Source organism: Takifugu rubripes, chromosome 6 (assembly GCF_901000725.2).
Source record: "Takifugu rubripes chromosome 6, fTakRub1.2, whole genome shotgun sequence".
Classification (NCBI taxonomy): Eukaryota; Metazoa; Chordata; class Actinopteri; order Tetraodontiformes; family Tetraodontidae; genus Takifugu; species Takifugu rubripes.
Genome location: NC_042290.1, coordinates 4865731 through 4884493, shown reverse-complemented (window position 1 = coordinate 4884493; position 18763 = coordinate 4865731). Strand labels below are relative to the sequence as shown.

Sequence of the window (18763 nt, the reverse complement as noted above, 5' to 3'; positions counted from 1 at the left end):
TGAGATCGTATTTCAGGGCTTCAGCAGAACAAAAACGCCTCCCTGCCGTGTGTGTGAATCGCTACATCCTCATCATGGGATCCACTCTTTGTTTTTCCTGAACTCCAAGCCTTTGAGTGGACCAGCGGGGTGGTTCTTATTGTTTTTCCCATTATCCTGCTCGTCCCACTCCCCCCCTCTATGCTCTGCTGCCAATCTAAAACATTAGCTCAAGTTCACTATTAAAAGGTAATCGTCAGCATTAAAGCCTCCATTTTGACAGCCCTAAGACTAAATCCATGGTCACCAGAGGTTGGCACTGCAGTCTGGGGGTAAAGATACCAACCAATTCCAATAGGACCACGTAGTGTGCAACAGTGAGCTATTATCTGCATCATTCCTTAAAATATTCATATCTTAACCCTGGAATATGGTTAAAAATAGCACGGCTGTCTGAAGCAGTAGCTGTAACAAACATTGCCAAAGATAAGCAGGATGACGCCGGCTAGCGAGCACCTTTAGCGTCACGGACATGGAAGCTTTCAGTGGGCCCAAATACACAAAATAATGTTACTCTAAATTAAACATTCGCTGTGACTTTAGCATCTTAAATCATTCATCCCTGGATATGGTAAGACTTTCTGCTTGATAAATATTGTATCTTTATCCATAAATTAACACCGTGCGGCTAAATTAAGGTCCCTTAAGGGTATGTTTCCCCCAAACCGCGCGCAAAATTGATTAAGTTTTAACGACGCCGAGGACGCTGTTCCCCGAATTATTTGTCAGGACAGGCAGACGGATGCATCTAACGGCGTTTTGGTTGCAACACTTGCGTGCCTCTGTCTTTGGCGTGACGTAACTCGTACGACAACAGCAACAGCGACACGAGTTGCGACAGAGTTGAGTCATCGTCAGTGACAGTTCAAACCTGATCATCCTGAGCGAAGCGTAAACACTCAATAAGTTGTCATTTATGGGAAGGATTCCCATAAATCGGGCCGCGGCACTGTTGTCGGCCCATTTAGAAGACGCTACCATGTTCACTTTCTATTCGATGTCATATTTTCACTCCTTCCTTTCATGCAAACAAAGTGAAAGAAGCATTTTGTCAGCTATTTCTGTTTTGTTGCCTCTCCCCCCACGCCAACAAAGACGTGACAGAGGTCAGGCCTGATCTGAGTGATTCTTTTTAAACATGTTTTGCTTGTAAGACTTTGATCGGTGGCGACAGGGGTTGAATGCAGCGCGCCGCGACTAAGTTCCAAAACTTACTGATGTCATCCACTAGTCATCAAGTAGACTGCGCCTCCATGTTCCACGGAGGTGTCGCCACCGCGCCGCGCTCTAAGGTACCGTCTCTCTGCACACGTGGCGTTTTCATCAGCTCTAGCTCGTCGTCTTCTGGCTTTGAGCTTCGGTGTCAGAATTAACAAAACGCCTGTGGTGACACACGACATGGGCCTGTTTTCCAGCCTCTATTGACATCAAGAGAATATTCCCCGGAGCGATGACAGAGTCCGACTCTAACTGAAGCAGAAAATGCGCTCAGCATGCTGCCTAAATCGTAAAAAACTCGCCATCGGCACATTTTAGGTTACAGACGGCAACATATATTCCCAACAGAATCCTGCAAAAGCAATTAGCATCAAAGTAGTGAAACAGATTGCTCCAGTCTTCATATTCCAACAACCTTCATCTGAAGTCATATTAACGGGAGTTTATTAAGAAACATCCAAAGGAAACGCTGAGGGAAGCGTGCGATACCCGAAACGGTAAAACTGCGTCGTCCTCGTCCACCTGTTTGTCTTTGCGGCGTTAGTATTCTGATGTTTAATAATCCTGTTGAGAAGATAAAGATGTGCATTTACTGGCCGCACTACGCGCCTCTACAGCTTCCATAACTCTCAACAAGTGGATGCTCTCTGTACACAAAGCTCCTCGTGCGCCATCAAGGCTCGATCGCCGCCGTTAGAGACGTGAACTATGGAAGACCGCCAGCATCCTTGATGATATTTATAAATCTAAGAATGTTTTATGGCGCTCAGTTTATGTATTTGGTAATTTCAGCAGGATGTGATGCACGTCCTCCCACACAACTTACTCCAGGCAATAATCACCTATGTTTCCTTTCTCCATCCCGTGTAGCGCCGATGCCATTTATCTCATCTTAACTTCCTTTGATAGGCCATTAAACCGGGCTTGGAGCTGTGAAGTCGAGCACTGAATCATGTTGCCTTCCATCTGTTGCCGTGCATAATTTGGGGCAGTGGGGTCCAAGTACATATGGGCGCTGTATAAAGTTTTATGTAATAATTGGCAGTGACAGAAGCACGAGGTGGATTCTGGGAAAAAGAATGGATATCTTTGGGGAGCGGCGGCGGCGGCAGAGAGGAGAAACTAAATCCAGCCTTTCCCAGCGCCTTTTTCCTTTCAGAACCCAACAGAACATGAAGCGTTTTTTAGAAATTTCCAGTCCCGTCAGAGTATATTTGTTGAGGACGGTGGGAGAGCAATGGCGACTTGGCTAAAGTGAACGTTCCACCATCTGGGCCACAAAGCGTTGACGGACTATCCGGAAGTGTTGGCTGCACTGTGCATACGATCCAGACCAGCTGGAGCCTCCAGTGGGAGCATAAGTGGTCGTGTCCATGTTGAACACTGGTCCAAAAATGCCAACCAAAAACATTCCTGATGGTTTCCGATGCATTTTTATACATGCGCTTGTTTTCTTTAAAGCACATATTTGATGCTCCCCATTTCATTTAAAGAAGGCTCTTTGGATTAAACCGATGTGCCTGCTTGAACTAATAGAGGTTTTGTTGCACTCTGAGTCATACACTCACTCTAATTGAGCTCTAAATCTGACTCCCAGGAAATGCTTTTAAAAAATTCCCTCTGTAACGAAGGAAATTACGTTGTCCCTCATTCTGTGAAAAGAGGGGGGTTTGTTTTGCAGTTGTCGAAACAGCCAGTTGACATTTTTGCACATGAAAGAGCTTCATTACCCTCGTTCACACGTTCCTGCTTGGTCCCGTGTCCTCAACAGGGAATTTGCACGTTGGAAGGTGAGGAACACAGCGATCGAGAGGAGGGACCTGATCCGGAACCCCGTGCCGCTCATGCCCGAGTTCCAGCGCAGCGTACGCTTGCTAGGCCGCAGACCCACCACCCAGCAGTTCATCGACACCATCATTAAGAAATATGGGACGCACCTCCTCATCTCAGCCACCCTGGGGGGTAAGAGCACCTGCCAGCACAGAGTTTTACCTTTAAATTCAATTGTCAGCTGCCATAAATCTTCATACTTAGCTGAGCAGAAATGATTTGATAACAAAAATGATTGTGAAATGCAGCAAGGGGCCCTGACGAACGCCACAATTTTTTTTAAACCCTATTTTTACAAATAAATATTGTTGAATGACTGATTCTGTCACAATTCAATAACACGATTGATGTGTGAGCAGCGTGAGGGCACGATTGAGTGATTTCAGCTCTAAAAACAGAAGAGAAAAACCATGAAAATGTCGGCTGCGTCATGTTTCATTTCACGCAGAAACAAAGGGAGAAACATCAGCGGGATAAAAACTAAATTTAATTCTTTAAAAGGTGGAATATCTGTGAGCACGCTCGTAAATGAAATTGCAACAATGCTAACTGGTTGACCCACTTGAAAATGGAGACCTCTCGCCACCCCTGCATGTCAATCACACTGCCAGTCTACTAAAGCATGAAATAAATATGACAAAAAAACACATCATGTTGCATTCAGGCTCCCGTGAGCCCTCAGGTCAGGCAGACATGCACCCTTCCAGCAGCATATAGCACTTTTGGCTATCGCTAATGCAGGCGGGCTGGGAAAAACAGAACCATTACGCAAAATTCTCTTTTGTTTTCAACGTCTCTTTTAGTTTTAGGCTGAACCGAAGTTCAATTAAAAAAAAAACCAAAAAACACAACTTAACTACAGTATATGATGCCAAAACCTGGGTTTAACAACAGCAAAAGGTGTTACTACTAAATATTTCTAGTATATGAATTACTTATTTATGTAGTATTTCTGCATATTTGAGCTAAATATAGACTGAACACACATGCTATGGACCTGCTGTATGTAATATATACATACGCACGCAAAATTAAACTCGGTCACACTTCAAAAGTGAGTATAAAGAAACGATTATCACATCTGTCAGGCTGATCTGACCAGCAGATGACTTGTTTAAATCTGAATAATAGAGCCACCTCCTGCATCAGCACGACTAATTTCAGAAATGACATCAGATTTCTTAAAGCTTCCTCGCAAAAGAGGAATAAATGCCTTTAATGGGCGATATCAGAGTGTTGGATGTGTTTCCAAAAATGGAAGTGAGGCTCGCTGGCAGTGGAAATGGCTTCTCCCTCCAATCTCTTATCTTATCTGGATCTGAAAGGGACACACGGAGGCAGCTAGCTGTGATTACGCTGCCAAATGCATTTCAAAGATATAATTAGTGCGATAATCTGCTCTTTCTCAATCGCCACGCGTGAAGCGTCGTCGAGTGGCTTCAGATGTGTAAAACTCGGCCTCGGAAACACTCGTGTTGTCATGCTGCTTAAAGGAATAAAAAAAAGGTTTTGCAATTAAAACTTTTATATAAGTTAACGAACGTCGCAACGATTTGTTAAAGATCACTTTTGCGAGCACCGATTCACATCAACTTACCTCAGAAAATGTATACGTTCGTTTGGAGATGTACACAAAGAAGAATCAATTTATTCTCTTCCAAAAATGCTGTATTGTTTGCTATTTTGTCAATAAAACACAAACTAACTGATATTCCTGATTTCAAACCCCAAAGAGTGATTTTATTTAGCCTATTTTTGCAGCTTGCCCCTTTTCTAGGTGCACGCTGGGACACCATTTAGGTTTTTCAGCTAAATCTAGAAGAATTACCCTAAATTGCACCTTTCAATCAGTTAATTTCATGTTTTTCCTCCATTTGTGATTTCTTTCCTTGTTTTAGTTTGGATTGCTCCCTAGCAGGAGGGTAAGGAGGTAATAGATTTGATGAACATGGTCAGGAGGGGGCAAATCTCTGGCTCTCAAGTCATTATTGCCTCATATGTTTGCCCCTCCTATGCCAGCCCTGTGCCTGACACTCCCGTTGTTGTTGGTTTGAATTTACGGAGCCTTTTTTCCCCACTGAAACTTCTTCTGTATGCATCCTGATGCCCGGAGAGAGAAATTGGGCCAATTGTGCAGTAACTCAGACACCTCTGAGGAGGGATGTCGCGGCGGAGGGAGGGAGCCATGCCAGACGGTGAGGGGGCGACGGGCACAAGCTGGTGATTGAGCCAGGAGTCATAACCTGATCACATTTTGCATCGTGATCCCTGAATGGAGAGACTGGGAAACAATCAGTGCTTGAAATGTGCATTGCATGAAGGAAATTGTGCTTCTGTGTGGAGTCAGAAGGCCTTTTTGTAGAAGGCAGAAAGGGCTCTGTGCCGTTTCCTGCTGTCTCCCAAACACCAAACATGTTCCTGCTGAGCCGACCTTCCTTCTGTGCCTTCTGGAAACACTAAAAAGAGCTATCCAGGAGTTTGTTCTTGACTTATTCATAAACGCAAGAATCAACAATGTGGCCAGAAGCGGGAGCAGGAAGTCTGGCCCGTCGGGTTTCAGCTCGGCTAGAAAAGAAAAGTGGTTGGAAACAACAAAAGTAAAGCGAAGAGAGGATTGTGATTCACGAGGAACGGTGCAAATGAATATTACTCAGGAGAAACATGTTGCATAAATCTTGGGGGGGAGGACAAGACTAACAGGAATACAGATGTTAAACCAAATGCTGCTGGATCCTTGTGTGTGTGTGTGTGTGTGTGTGTGGGGGGGGGGGTTCAGGATTCAGGGATCAATCATTTTAGTGGATGGCACCAGCCAAATGCAACATCGATTAGAACAGATGAAAGCATCACCAGGAGGCGAAAATATTGTCTTCACGAAAGAGAAACTTAGCAAGTGGCTGAATTTGGGCTAGTTTGAAGAGTATTCACATGCGAGGCCCAGCAGGCCTCAGCGACGCTCATGGAGTCCAGTAAAAAGGCGTTTATATAAAATAGCCCAACTCTGAGCTGTAAACACATGAGCTCGGCGTGAGCCGATTAATTCTGACAGCGAGGTGCCTCTGTAACACCGTAACACCAGGTATTACTCACACGGAGCTGCACACCCATGAATTTTTAAAGACTCGGAGATAATGATTTTACCTGACCAGCAGTAATGTCTTGAAAATCCCTTGAAACCTCCCCTGTGGCCCTGCCAGGATGCCAGGGAGATGGAAAAGGGCAGATCTGGAGCTTAATATAGGACCCTTCTTATACAGAGGTGTAAGTGAACTGTATGGAAGTGACTGTCCCCCCCCCCCCCCCCCCCCCCCCCTTGGGGAAGAGAGCAGGGTTAGTGTCAGAGACAGGGGGCCTGTCCCCATTCAGCTGGTGTTCCAACCAATCATGAGTTACCAGCCCTGACCGCTCTTCACCGTCACCGCCAGTTAAGTGACCATCTATAGCGCGTCGCCCGTAGCTAAATCAGCGTCCACACGAATGGAAACCTGAGCATATGTGACGGGCTCCCGAGCGGGTCGTGGGCGCGCGGTCTTGTCATGTGAACGGTAATCTGAAGAGGCCGGCGCACATGCGCACGAGCTCGCGGAAATGGAATGTTTGCCTGTTTGCTTTGTGTGCGTTTGCACGTGGGGGAGATGGAAAAACTTGATGTGTGAAGAGCGAGCAGCTTCAGCCTTTATAGTGTGTCAACAAGCAAACATATGAAATGCAAATCGGGGAGATTGTCCGGGTCTCCGCAAATGTTTGCACTTGTAACTCTGCCAACATTCCCCAGTTTTGGTGTTTACCTCGCGGCCAGTTGTGTGTAAATCCAATCCTACCTTTCTGCACACACGCTGCGAAGAAATGAGGAGGATTGAGCTTCCCGCTTATCACTTCTCAGAATTGCGGTTTTGGACTTGTGGAAAAACCCGATCGATCGCTTTGAGCTTATTACAAAGATTCAAAATTCGCCTGCCGCTTCCCATTTACGCCACCGTGAAAACCTGCATGTTTTGATCCAAGAAAGATTAAAGGAGGCTGGCATCAATGCTGCCAGCAAGAGTGGCCTGTCAGGACATGTGCTGGGATCTGATAAGGAATATCCCAGTTCCGGTCCTTCACTGTCCATCTGGACCCAGAAAGTCCCTGGATACTGTGGTCATGTTGCTTTACTGTAAATGACAGGAAGGTACATAGAAAGTGAACAAACCTTTCAAAAGTTGTATCTGTCCTGTCTCTCTACTGCCCCCATTTGCCTGGCAGAGGTATAACACCCAGAATGTGATGGAAAGAATACCTTTTTGACCCCATTCATGACAAATATACAGAAATGTCATGACTGGTGATGCTTAAAACAAATCTAAAAGTAGAACCGGAAACCTGCCACGTTGTCCCACTGCTCAGATAAACAGGCTCAGTTGGCCTCGAGTGGCTCCACGTGGTTCAGCCAGCTGCAGCAGCACCGATACTCAGCTCAGTTTCCTAATTCTATTGGCACTAATTAAATTTCTGAATGCAATGACGCTCTGTAATTGTGCATCTTTATAATCGAGTTTGTCTTCCGCCTTCCTATAGTTGCTCGAAAGAATGTGGTGCTTTTGTCTGCCACGGGATAGAATTCCTGCGGTGTTGCGGTGGTATCACTGGACCCCGCTTGGAAATATTACCCACCCCATAGGGGTAAATGGAGGGACATTTCTAGGGACGCTGCCAGCTGCTGATGAAGCGGCAAATGCTCAAACAGTTCCTGTAAAAATGGGTCATACGGTTCCTCAAACCGCTTTCATGTTCACGTCTCTACCCTACCTCTCCAGTTAGGAGCGCTTGACACCGGAATAAAGCCTGGACAACTCTCACAGTATTATTCAGCCGACATTTTTCTCAAGCGCATCAAATGATCTTTTCCAAATCCAAGGAAGGTATCTTTAATTCTTTCCATTTCCACCGCCGTCTTTAGGAGAGGAGGCGCTGACGATGTACCTGGCCAAAAACATGCTGGACAGGAAGCTCACCAACGCCACCCAGAATGTGGAAGCCCTTCATCAGTTGGCCTCGTCTTACTTCATCGATCGTGACGGCACAATGAGAAGACTGCACGAGATCCAGATATCCACCGGCGCCATCAAGGTTAGTGAATGTCATTAACGTTAACGTTCACCGGGATACATTGGCCACCATCAATGCGCCAAATTAGCCTGTTTAGCAGCAAACTAGATAAAACAAACTAGATAAAACACGTCTAAGACAGGCGACGGAAAATCAGCAGCTTTTAGCTCATAAACTCCCAAAAATAAGCTCAGAACTGGTGACTGTGTGACAAACATCAACCTCCACCTGAAGGCTCCAACAGATGGATTGCACACCGCATGTATGACTGTGCTCCCAACACACTCCCTATAAGCATATCCATGTCAGGATCTAGTGAGCGTGGTTTAACGGGACTGATTTGCTGTGCAGTGAAAAATTGGGAATTCACAACACGGCGGACGCAGCGGCTGACGTACGTGGCTACAGCCCTCCCACTTTTCCCAATTTTCAATTTCTGTTTGAAAATAAGGGGACAGACCACACATACTCAATCGATTGCTCCTGAGAGCTGAACTTTTCCACAGGACCCAGTGGGGCGGCGACTCGCGCCTCTGCTGGTCAGCTGTTTGCATTTTAATTCCTCGTGGTTGATCGTGATGCTGGCCGTGGGCTGACTGCATCACCGTCAGCTCTGACCTTGCTCACGAGTACCTTCCAAGGCACTTTATGCAATAAGTGTGCCACAACTGGGAAAAAAGGTAGATATATGACCTACTGTGCTTCTGCAATATTGTAGTTCAGCATAAGGGACCACTTGCTTTTATTAGTCCTCCAGTATTGCCCAGGGTCTCTAATAACCTAAAGCAGCGGAGCATTATTCCTAAAACATTTATTTATAGGTAAACATTCAGTATATTGACAGGCAGAAGACTCAGATCTGAAGGTCTACGGAGAAATAAAATGATGATCCAACCTTTCGTTTTCCTGGCTTTTATCACAATCTTGTGCTTTCAATGCAAAGAGGCGGCATTTGTGTCTGCCATCTCAAATCCTGCTGATGTTATAGTAAATATACTATCACATCGAACCCGAGGCTAAACAAGGACAAAAAACTAAAATACCAATAAGTATAGCATATAAAACAATATAAAGACATCAAAACTACCAGGATTTCATCAAAGAAAGTGCTGATTTGCGATGAGAGATGAGTATTCTGCATCTTTGAAGGTTTTTAGACACACTGATGGTCTGTTAGCTTAAAAATCGTACCAGCTTGATGTAAATCACAAAAGATCCCCCAAATTCAGGGTGCTCCAGCTGGTGACAGTAAACAACTGTCGGTCCACAGGAAATGCAAACCCGCCTGCATAAATCTGGGGAATTTATTTCGGCTTTCATAGTTTGCTTGTAAAATACGGCAGCAAAAGCATCAAATAAAAAGGAAAAAGCTGTTGCAGAACAATTTTCTGCTGTAGTTCTTGTATATAAATAATGCAAAATCAGCATTGTGCTGTTCGAAATAACCAGACGAATGGCTCTGAACCCAGATTTTATAGACCAAACTGCTGTTCTTTTTTATTCCTTGATTTTTGCAGGCATCTGGGAGGCACCGTAGAGATCCGTTAAAACTAATTCCTTCAATTTTTCCTGTGTCATGAAACATACCCCGTTCCTCACAGCCTCCTCCCAAATCTTCATTTCTTGGCAGCAGTTACCGTTGTCATGCTGATCTTGTGGAAGATTGTCCCTAAGTTAATCACAAATGGTCACAAACACTGTCAAAATAGCAGTGGATGATGAGATTTGGTGCGTAGCTCTTCCTCTACTGCGGCTATAAATCGATTCTCCTTGGAAAAAAAAAACAGTCGGAAGCTCACCGCTGCTGCCGTGCACATGTGCACACGCTCCTTCCTCCCGGCCAACTTCCCCAGACGTCCAGCGATCCTCTTCCCAGTCTCCACTCAAGGAGCGCCTTCTGAGCTTTTTGTTGTTGTGAGTGACAAATGGATTAAGGGGTCCTGACAGACGGGGCTCCAGGTAGCAGCGAGTCAAGCATGACAGAATTAAGCAGACCTGACAGTGGCTGCTGAGTCAGGATCTCAAGGAGGGAAGGTGACGGAGGGAGCGAGTCGCTGTAACATGCAAACGTTTCTGCAGAGCGGGCCGGACGGAGTTGTTACGTGTTTCAAAAGGTCAGGTGTCGTCGGAATGAGGAAAACGGGGCTTCGGATGAGTGATTTGGCTCGATGGTGTGAATGGGAATGCATGTGAGGGAGGTAGTTTAAGTTTCCTGGAGAACTTGTGAGACGTCTACACCAGCTTGAACTTAGGGAGCATTTAAAAAAAGGTTCTGCAAAACAGGGGTAGATATTGCTTCCAGGTTGTGTTCAAGGACTTTGTGTTTTAATTAGTAAGTAAAGCAGGGCTAAGAACCAAAGAGGAAGAAATAACCGACGTGAACATGGGTTCCTCTGTCACAGAGGGCTTCAGGAACAATCCGAATTTTGAGTGTATGTGACTTGAGTTACAGGGAGGTTCACAACTCTGACTTACTGTGTACACAAATGCTTTAAGGGAGTAGGTAGAGGGTGAAACAGGCATAAATATAGTCTTCAGGAATATATGATCAGAAAATGGAGCTGGCACAGTCTTAATGGGCAATGATGTTAATTCATCACCAGGGACAGTTTTATAATGGGATGGGAGTAGAGTCCAGGGTCTCCTGTCAGCCTACACTATAATTTACATTACATTCAGGTTCCGAAGGCCATAATTCCACATCTTGATGCGAACTGCAAAACCTGCAGGTAATGGATAGCGGCGCATCACTAGAAGCTCAGAATGGAGAGCCTCAAGAGCCACAACAAAGGCTAAACCGTGGCGGTGGCGTTTCAGGATGCGCCAGGCGCGTCCCGCGCCTCGGAACAAAAGGCTGCCTCCACTGCAGCTCTCCAGTCCCCCCGCCAGCACACCGAGATCAGAATGTGCAGATAAAGCAGAGTCCTGCAGAAGGCATGGATCTATAAACACCGAGAACAAGGGCTTTGCTCTCCCAATATTGATTCAGAGCGCCTGTGAGACCTGCTTTGGAGTGCAAACTTACAATCAGGATGAAAAACACACGTCAATATGCCAGAAATGTTCCAGACATTTCCCGTCTGCACGCGAGCGGATTAAAAAAGGAACCATTTTGCTGAACCACACGCATTCATTTTTTAACAGTCAGCTGATATTTCGCAACATGGGAGAACCTTTTTCTTTTTTAACATATCTAGTTATGCGGACACATTATTTGTAGAATTTATCACGCGTAAACACAGATGTTGGGAATAATCTGTTTTAAATGCAGTCGGACGTTTATAGATGGGGCTGAATTAATGAAGATGGCACTGGGCGGGATAAAGGAAGGAAGGCGTGTAATATTTATGATCAGATCCTTCTCTTTCGTTCATCCACAGAGGGTCAAACAGGAGACAGTTCTTTCACGCCGCATTTCTGAGCACAACCCAATTAATAAGCAAATGTATGCAGATAGAATAATACCAAATTACTGATGCAATGAATAAAACTGCTGATTATCTGATATTTCTTTTCTCCCACTGACACTAAGTACCTTGAAATATGTTCTATCAACCACAGATTTCCAGCAATGATAATTAGCCACTAGAGGCAAATGCGAGATTATAAATGCTAGCTGCAGCGGATGGGAAATTATTTATCTAGAAAAAGAAAAACAGTCTGTAAATGCTCCCTTCTAATTCAGCATTGTTTTGTTCGACTCCAGTAAAAAAAAAACAACTTGATAAAATGACTGTTTTCAAGGACGCAGAGGAGGGCTCGTGCGTGACATCGAGAAGCGCTGCGACGACGAGAGCAGCAGAAGCTGCCGATGTCTGATCCGTCCTCACGAGAAATTTGACTTTCTGATATATGATGAGACTGGCGCCGACAGCCATGCTGACATCTGTCGTCACGCGAGACCCTGATTGACGTCTTCAGTTCCGACTCCTCCGGGATTACATGGGAGAACCATCCCTTCCAAAAAGCTCAAAATAAACTGATCTTTAACACTGTTTACCTAAAACAAACCCTGGACGTGAGAATGAGCAGCGCAGGAATTTGAAGAGCTAACACCTTTTTGATTGGTGGATTATGAAGCAGATATTGGAGGAGGACTGTTTCTTACTTCTCCTGGACGACTCTAAGCCATTCCAGACGGCTCAATGTTGGTAGTCAAGTGTAAAAGACCACTTCAGTGCTACACGATGCAGTTGAGGAGCTAATTAGCTGTCTAGCTGCTAAAATGACATTAGCGGTGCACTTTCCGAAGCGACTGTTCGCCTCACGTTACTTCCTGCAGCACAATGTGTAGAAGCAGTTCAAGACCCGCCTTTCGTTAGCTTACAACAGACACTTCAGCACCAAGGCCATGCTTGATAGAAATGATCCCAATGATTCGCACCACTCGAAGGTCTCCGAAGATGATGTGTCAAATCTGTGCGTTGATGTGTGCGGCTGCGTTCTGCTCTGTGCAATGTTTGAATGATGGCGTCGTTGTTGGACTACTAATGAGGTAGCGGAGCCCCACGTGAACATCAGGGCTGCCAGCAGGAACGACGGCAATCGCTCTGTGATGACATCAGACGTCTGTGCAGGCTGGTGCAAAGCTACTTCCTTCAGATGTCGGCGTTTCATCGGGGGAGGAGGAGGAGGAGTACAAACAACTGTTTCACCGTTGCCGGAGTCCCGCAGGTTCGAACACAGGCAACAAATAAGAACGATTTAAAGGGCATATGTGGAAACCGGATTAATAATGAGCAATCAAGTAAACGAGCTACGGCCCTAAGAAACAGCTTTTGCGGTGTCCCTCTGCAGGCTGCAGTGAACCGCCGTCCTCTAAACGCCTCTGATCTTTTGCACGGCTCACGTGCACGTAAAGCTTCACATGAAGACTAATCAAAGCCAAACCCGCCTGTATCCCCACTGCGTTGCCCTTCGCAGGGTTCTATTTACCTGAGCGACGTCAGAAAGCACGGAAAAAATGTAAAGCAACGGCGCTCCGGGGAGACCAGAGATGTGAGGAGCAGTCTGGCGTGCGAGACGTCGGCGGTGATGGATCTCATCTTCGGCGTGGTTGGAAGCACAACCGCACGAAACGCGACCAGCTGAAGAGCCGTAGCCGTAGCAGCCAGAGCTGTAAAAGCTGGCCTGGGGTTACCATGTAATGAGGCACTGCTGCATAGGGCTGCTGCTTTTTCTTTTTTTGATTATTTATCTCCATGGCTGCGTCTGCAGCCGCTTTAATAAACAGGAGAAATATATAAACCTGTTCGGAATGGAGGCCTCATCCTTTGTGCTCGAGCTGTTGATGGTCTTTTGGGTCCGACGTCATCCCCGTGATAAATATCCAGAGCGCAGGAATGCAGGAAATGGTCAGGGGCGTGCCCCTGCTGTGAGCAATATCCCACCTTGCTGATAGAAATAAATGACACGTGTTTGCTTCACTTTGGGAATGTCAGTGCGTCCATGCGTGTGTGCGTGAGTGTGTGTGTGTATGTGGGGGGGGTGAGAAACCCAACGGAGAGTTTTAATGGAACCAAAATGCCACTTTTCCGACTGTCTTGTCTGGAAAACGTGATTATGGGTGGCAGCGGCGTGTGTTTACGCCGACCTGCAAGGTCACCTGTCCGTGCAGATTGACCGCGGCCAGATTAACGCCGGCGTCCCCTCTGCATGCAGCAGAGCTGTGGGCGGTGCAGGCATGTGAGGCCATGACGTGCACGTCTCAGCGTCCCAGGTTTTGCCAGCTAGGGTCCACAACTCATTTGCATCTGGCACGAACAAACCTGCAGATTATTCTCATTGTTACCTGAGTTGCGCTCAGCAGGGTGCTGCTTCAAATGCTTCAAAGCCGAATCGTCTTATTTGGGGCAAATTTTTGGGTTATTTTTAAAAGATATGTTTGTGTTGCAAAGAAAACAAGTAAGAATCCACAGTTGATCTGGAAGGGTTCAAAAAAATAGAAAAAAACATCCTCAGAGATCTTCCTCCAACACGCTCGGAGAATTAGTGAGGATCACACGTCTCCATTTCTATCTGTCCAGAAATAGCAAGTCATTAAGAAAATGGCAGGTAATGGGCATATTAGAAGAGCCCGGCAGAGGCGATGTGTAATGAAAGATAGCTAAGACTCAGCTCTTTTCTCTCATCTCTTTCCCTTCCTTTGCTTTTTTTTTTTGCCTAATCTCTCCTTTGGTCTTTCAAGTTGAAATGCAATATAGCGGGAAAAAAACATAATTTGAGGCTCTGCAAAATTGCAGTCGTCAATCTGGTTTCAGAACGAAACAGAGAGTGTGAGGACTGATGGGAGCTCCATCTTGGTGAAGGTGATTAGGTTTATCCGAGAGTTGACTCACATGTAACGGCATTATTGTATGTTAAACAGACAAATGAATTTCACTGCGCTGCGGCGCTAATATGAAGCTAATAATGAAGGCTTGGATTAACCTTGGATGGGAATCCATGGAGAAAATCCATACATTTCAAATGATTTATTCAATACGCTGTTGGGGAAGGACAACAGGATTGGAGATAGTGTGGAAGAAACACTTTCAAAAGCCAGCAATCTGCTTTTAATGGAGAAACGCTGCTGTATTAGGATGATGAAACAAGGAAATTGATAAAGTCCTTTATTTTCCTGCCGTCGACCTACTTCTTAATCACTCTAATTAGACAGAAGAGGAGTCCTCTGACATTCAGAGGATCTCTGGGACGAGGCGGCGTGAAGCCTGCAATTATCCACGGTTCTGTAAAAGTCCGCCCCGATCAGAACATTTGTGTTTGCTGATGAAGAAACTGTGTACGATGCTGACCTCTGTGCCCCGGCAGTACGAACTGTTGAACTGTTGGACCCTAATGAGGGTTCAAAACACATAATTACTGTGCTGATGCAGGGCTGAGATAGAGCGAAGGTGCTCGGCTGCAGTTTCAAAGACCCCTGTTGTCATTGATGCTTCTTCCGAGTGGATCATTGTGTATCCAAGTGCAGGGAAAAAAGAAAAAAAAGCTCTTTTCAAATATTTCTTGTTAGTATTCCCGGCATTGATTATGCATACTGACGGAGAGACTCTGAGGTTTATTCTAATATATATACAAAGTAGCTTTTTTGCATCTCCACCCACACATCCACCACTCAAATGCATCTCCTGAGATGAGCGTCCTTTCTTTTTTTTGAGATGTCGCAACAACTTTATAAATCTAAAACTGCAGAAACTTTCCAACATTTGGGCTTTGGGGAGTGCTATACGTTCATTCGGTCGCCAAGAGGGGGGGGAAAAAAACCACACCTTTGGATCTGGTATGCATCATTGCATAGATGATATACGGGATGACAGATGACAATTAAAGAGGGGATGTTCCAGAACTCTGGTTTCCGACTGTTGGCTGTGATACAGTCGGGGCCCATTGGGAATCTGATGCTGTGTTCTGTTTAATAATCCAAATCCTCTAAATCCCCCTCAGCCCACTTCAGTCCTTTGATTGTTCCTTGTATTTTTATGACGTTCTCCTGAGATTTAATAATCTGCGCTGCGCTGTCATGGTGGCTGCTGGAGGAAGAGCCCAACGAGCGCCACGAACTGTGCCGCCGAAGTCATTCAGATTACAAGGGTCACTCGATAATCCATAAAGCTGGATGTGCCTAGGAATAATAATTGCGCGGCAAACTGGATGCGGCGGCACATTTCTACATGTTTCCGGGCCGGATTAGGCGACAACACGGCCGAAAAGAGGGCTGCAAACCCAAAACGCGTCACAATGATGTAATTAACATCGTCGATTAATCCTGGTGTATCGGCGCGCCCGGTTTCAATTAAAAACGGGATTAAGTCGCGTGCACAGCGGCGGTGCTCACGTGTTTGGTCAGGAGGAATCCTGCAGGACGCCGTTTTTGCGTCTCCCTGATTTACCAGCAGGCTGCGAGCTGCGGGAAGGATATAGATCTGCGTTATTTACTGCGTGTCAGCCCACCACCTGGTGCAGTAAAGACGGGAAAAATGCTGTCGCACTGTCAGTCTCACACCCTCCATCAAGATGTCGCACTAATAAGTACTCTGTTTACCCGTTTGAGTTGGGAACTGGAAAGAGTTTAATGGAAATTTCAAATTACGAGCTCGCATGTATTATTTCATATCTCACCTTCTGTTTGGAGGAGTTTGTTTACCTCCCTCTCGGCATTGTTTTCAGTCTTTATTTTTACAGAAATAAAAAACAAAAAACGACGCCATCAGAATGTCTAACACAAAGGCAGCGAGTAGCCGAACGCAGTGGAGTGTTTATCAGCTAAAGAGCAATATTTTTTCCCCTTTAGGAGCTGATGAAAACCAAAATCAGCTGACATGGATCTACCTTTACCAGGTGGTGGGCGCCGCTGCATGAATGCTAATGCGGCGCAGCAGATAAGCAGCCGCTGGCTAGCAAATGGAGGTTGAAAGGGGATAAAATGGCAATATTCTGCTCACAAATCTTCACCTGGGTCTTAAATAAAGTTCAGCGTTATCATTTTCTCCGCAGCATTGTACTGCTTAACAAAGACATAAAACAGGATTTGCTGGCTTGTTTTAAGTAGGAGAGGGAAAAAAAATAAACCTTCCAGCTCTGAACTAAAAGTAAAGTATATTTTTAAGAGACCGCGCCGCCAGAAACATGCTGATGCCTTACTATTGAGATGCAAAACTGTCTGCTTGATTTTCCATTTTTGGTGAGCACCTACAAGAGAAAAGAGGGAAAATTGCTGCTTCTTCTTGTGCACAAGGACAGCTTGCCAGTGCCGGAACAGATGCCATCGTTTGGAAAACTCCTGAGCCTCCTTCCCAGTGCAAAAAAACCAAACCAAACCAAGCGCAATACTCCATCCCCTGATTGCTGATCAGTCTTACAGTGAGCAAACAATAGAGCCGCGCAGGAAGTCAGTGCATCTGAGGCAAAAGCGTGAAAAGAGCTGCGAGCGATGCCACGCGCAGATGCTCGCCATTCTCTCCGAGCGTCTCTCATTCGAACCCTAATTCTCTTGCAGGTGACGGAGACACGGTCCGGGCCGCTGGGATGCAGCAGCTACGACAACTTGGACTCCGTCAGCTCCATCCTTCTGCAGAGCCCTGAGAGCAAACTTCACCTGCAAGGTAAACAAGTTCACCCCCCCCCCCCACCCCCTCCCCCACGACCGCCTCACCTAAACCGAAACAGACGGCCAGCGCCTGAAGTGCTCTCTGCCAAGGAGAGCGCCCCGCGCCTCCCCTACTGCCAATGCCTTTGACGAAATTGGGACCGCGATAGATTTGCTCACCTAATTTCCCCTGTGGGAGCGCACTAATATCGGCTGTGCTTAGAGACGCCTGTGTTCTAATGTGTAAAGCTTTGTTCAAAGACAATAAACTGTTCAGACACGAGAACAGAATCCGGCGCTCCCCGCGGTGCAGCTCGTAATTAGACAATAGGAACAGTCTGCAAAGGTGCGGCTACGTCGAGCGCTGCCTTATTTTTAGCACCCTCTGAATCTCATGAATGCGCTCAAGATATTAACGAGTTGCTTTCATCGCCGTGTTTGAAAATGCATCCGCCGACGTGTCACTCACCAATCAAGAGATCAGCAGGTGCAAATAGCAAATTTGACTTATTAGCGACTGTGTTCTTTCGAATGAAATCAGCTCTCCGACAAGCCTGTTAATTAGGCTGAGATGAGGAACTGCTCAGCGCTCAGTCGATAGAGTGACTGGGACTCTGAATCGATCATGTTTACGCAGGTTATTAACGCCAACGCCAGTTCAATCCATCCTCCGGACAAAACCCGCTGCCTCCAAATCGGAGCCGAGCGCTTAAAGTTTGCTGGATTGTGTAGAACCTGGTGTGGAACGCTGTTGTTCTGCCTGGATGACTGTTGGCGTCGAGGCCTCGGTGCGTGATTCCTCTTTGTGCTTAAATATACAACATGTTAATAGGAGGGTTGTTATAAAGCATCTCGGCCTCCACAGTGGAAAAGGAGGCACGAGTCCGTCTCCAAAGGCAACTTTTCCTCTTTGAGCAACAAACAGAATCAGACAGGAGAACAATATGAACACAGAGATGATCCAGGCTTTGATATGTTTATCAGTCCTGCATCTGATCTGATCAGATTTTTCTCAGGGTTGAAAGACCTCAGTTGTGTGCGTGTGTGTGTGTGTGTGTGTGTGTGTGTGTGTGTGTGTGTTGACTCTGCATAGATTAAACGCCCACGATGGGAGTGTCTGTTCCATTCAAGGCCTCACGAAACAAGCTGACACAACCCTGATTACATTTCTCTCTGCCTGGAAAATCAAGATGGGCTTTTATGAGTTCAGACTGTACAGAGATGGAGATTGATTTGCCTCTCTTGGCGTGCGCATGGAGGGGCGTGTCCTCACCTGTTCTATTATTTTGGAGCAGGTAATTGCTTTGAAAGGGTTTGATCCACTGTCTTGATGGATCCACGGGCGGCCTTCCTGCCATTCCCTTTCAAAGGCAGCAGCGCCGGTGCCACGGTTGTTAGTTGTCACGCTACCTGGAGGGAGGCAGCAGGCAGATGATGAAGGTGTGTGAACACAACATTTGGCTGCCATTTGGCTTGAATATGTCTTTGCTGCCAGTAAACTAT

General features: G+C 46.0%; 1 protein-coding gene across 1 annotated transcript in view; it reads left to right on the top strand.

Annotated features, from left to right (window-relative positions):
- brinp1 (bone morphogenetic protein/retinoic acid inducible neural-specific 1) overlaps positions 1 to 18763 on the top strand; it is a 62421-nt gene that overhangs the window by 26190 nt on the left and 17468 nt on the right. Inside the window, exons 3-5 of the mRNA XM_029837933.1 lie at positions 3029 to 3219; positions 8027 to 8196; positions 17171 to 17276. Coding sequence (XP_029693793.1) covers positions 3029 to 3219; positions 8027 to 8196; positions 17171 to 17276 — 467 coding nt within the window. The remainder of the gene's footprint in view (positions 1 to 3028; positions 3220 to 8026; positions 8197 to 17170; positions 17277 to 18763) is intronic.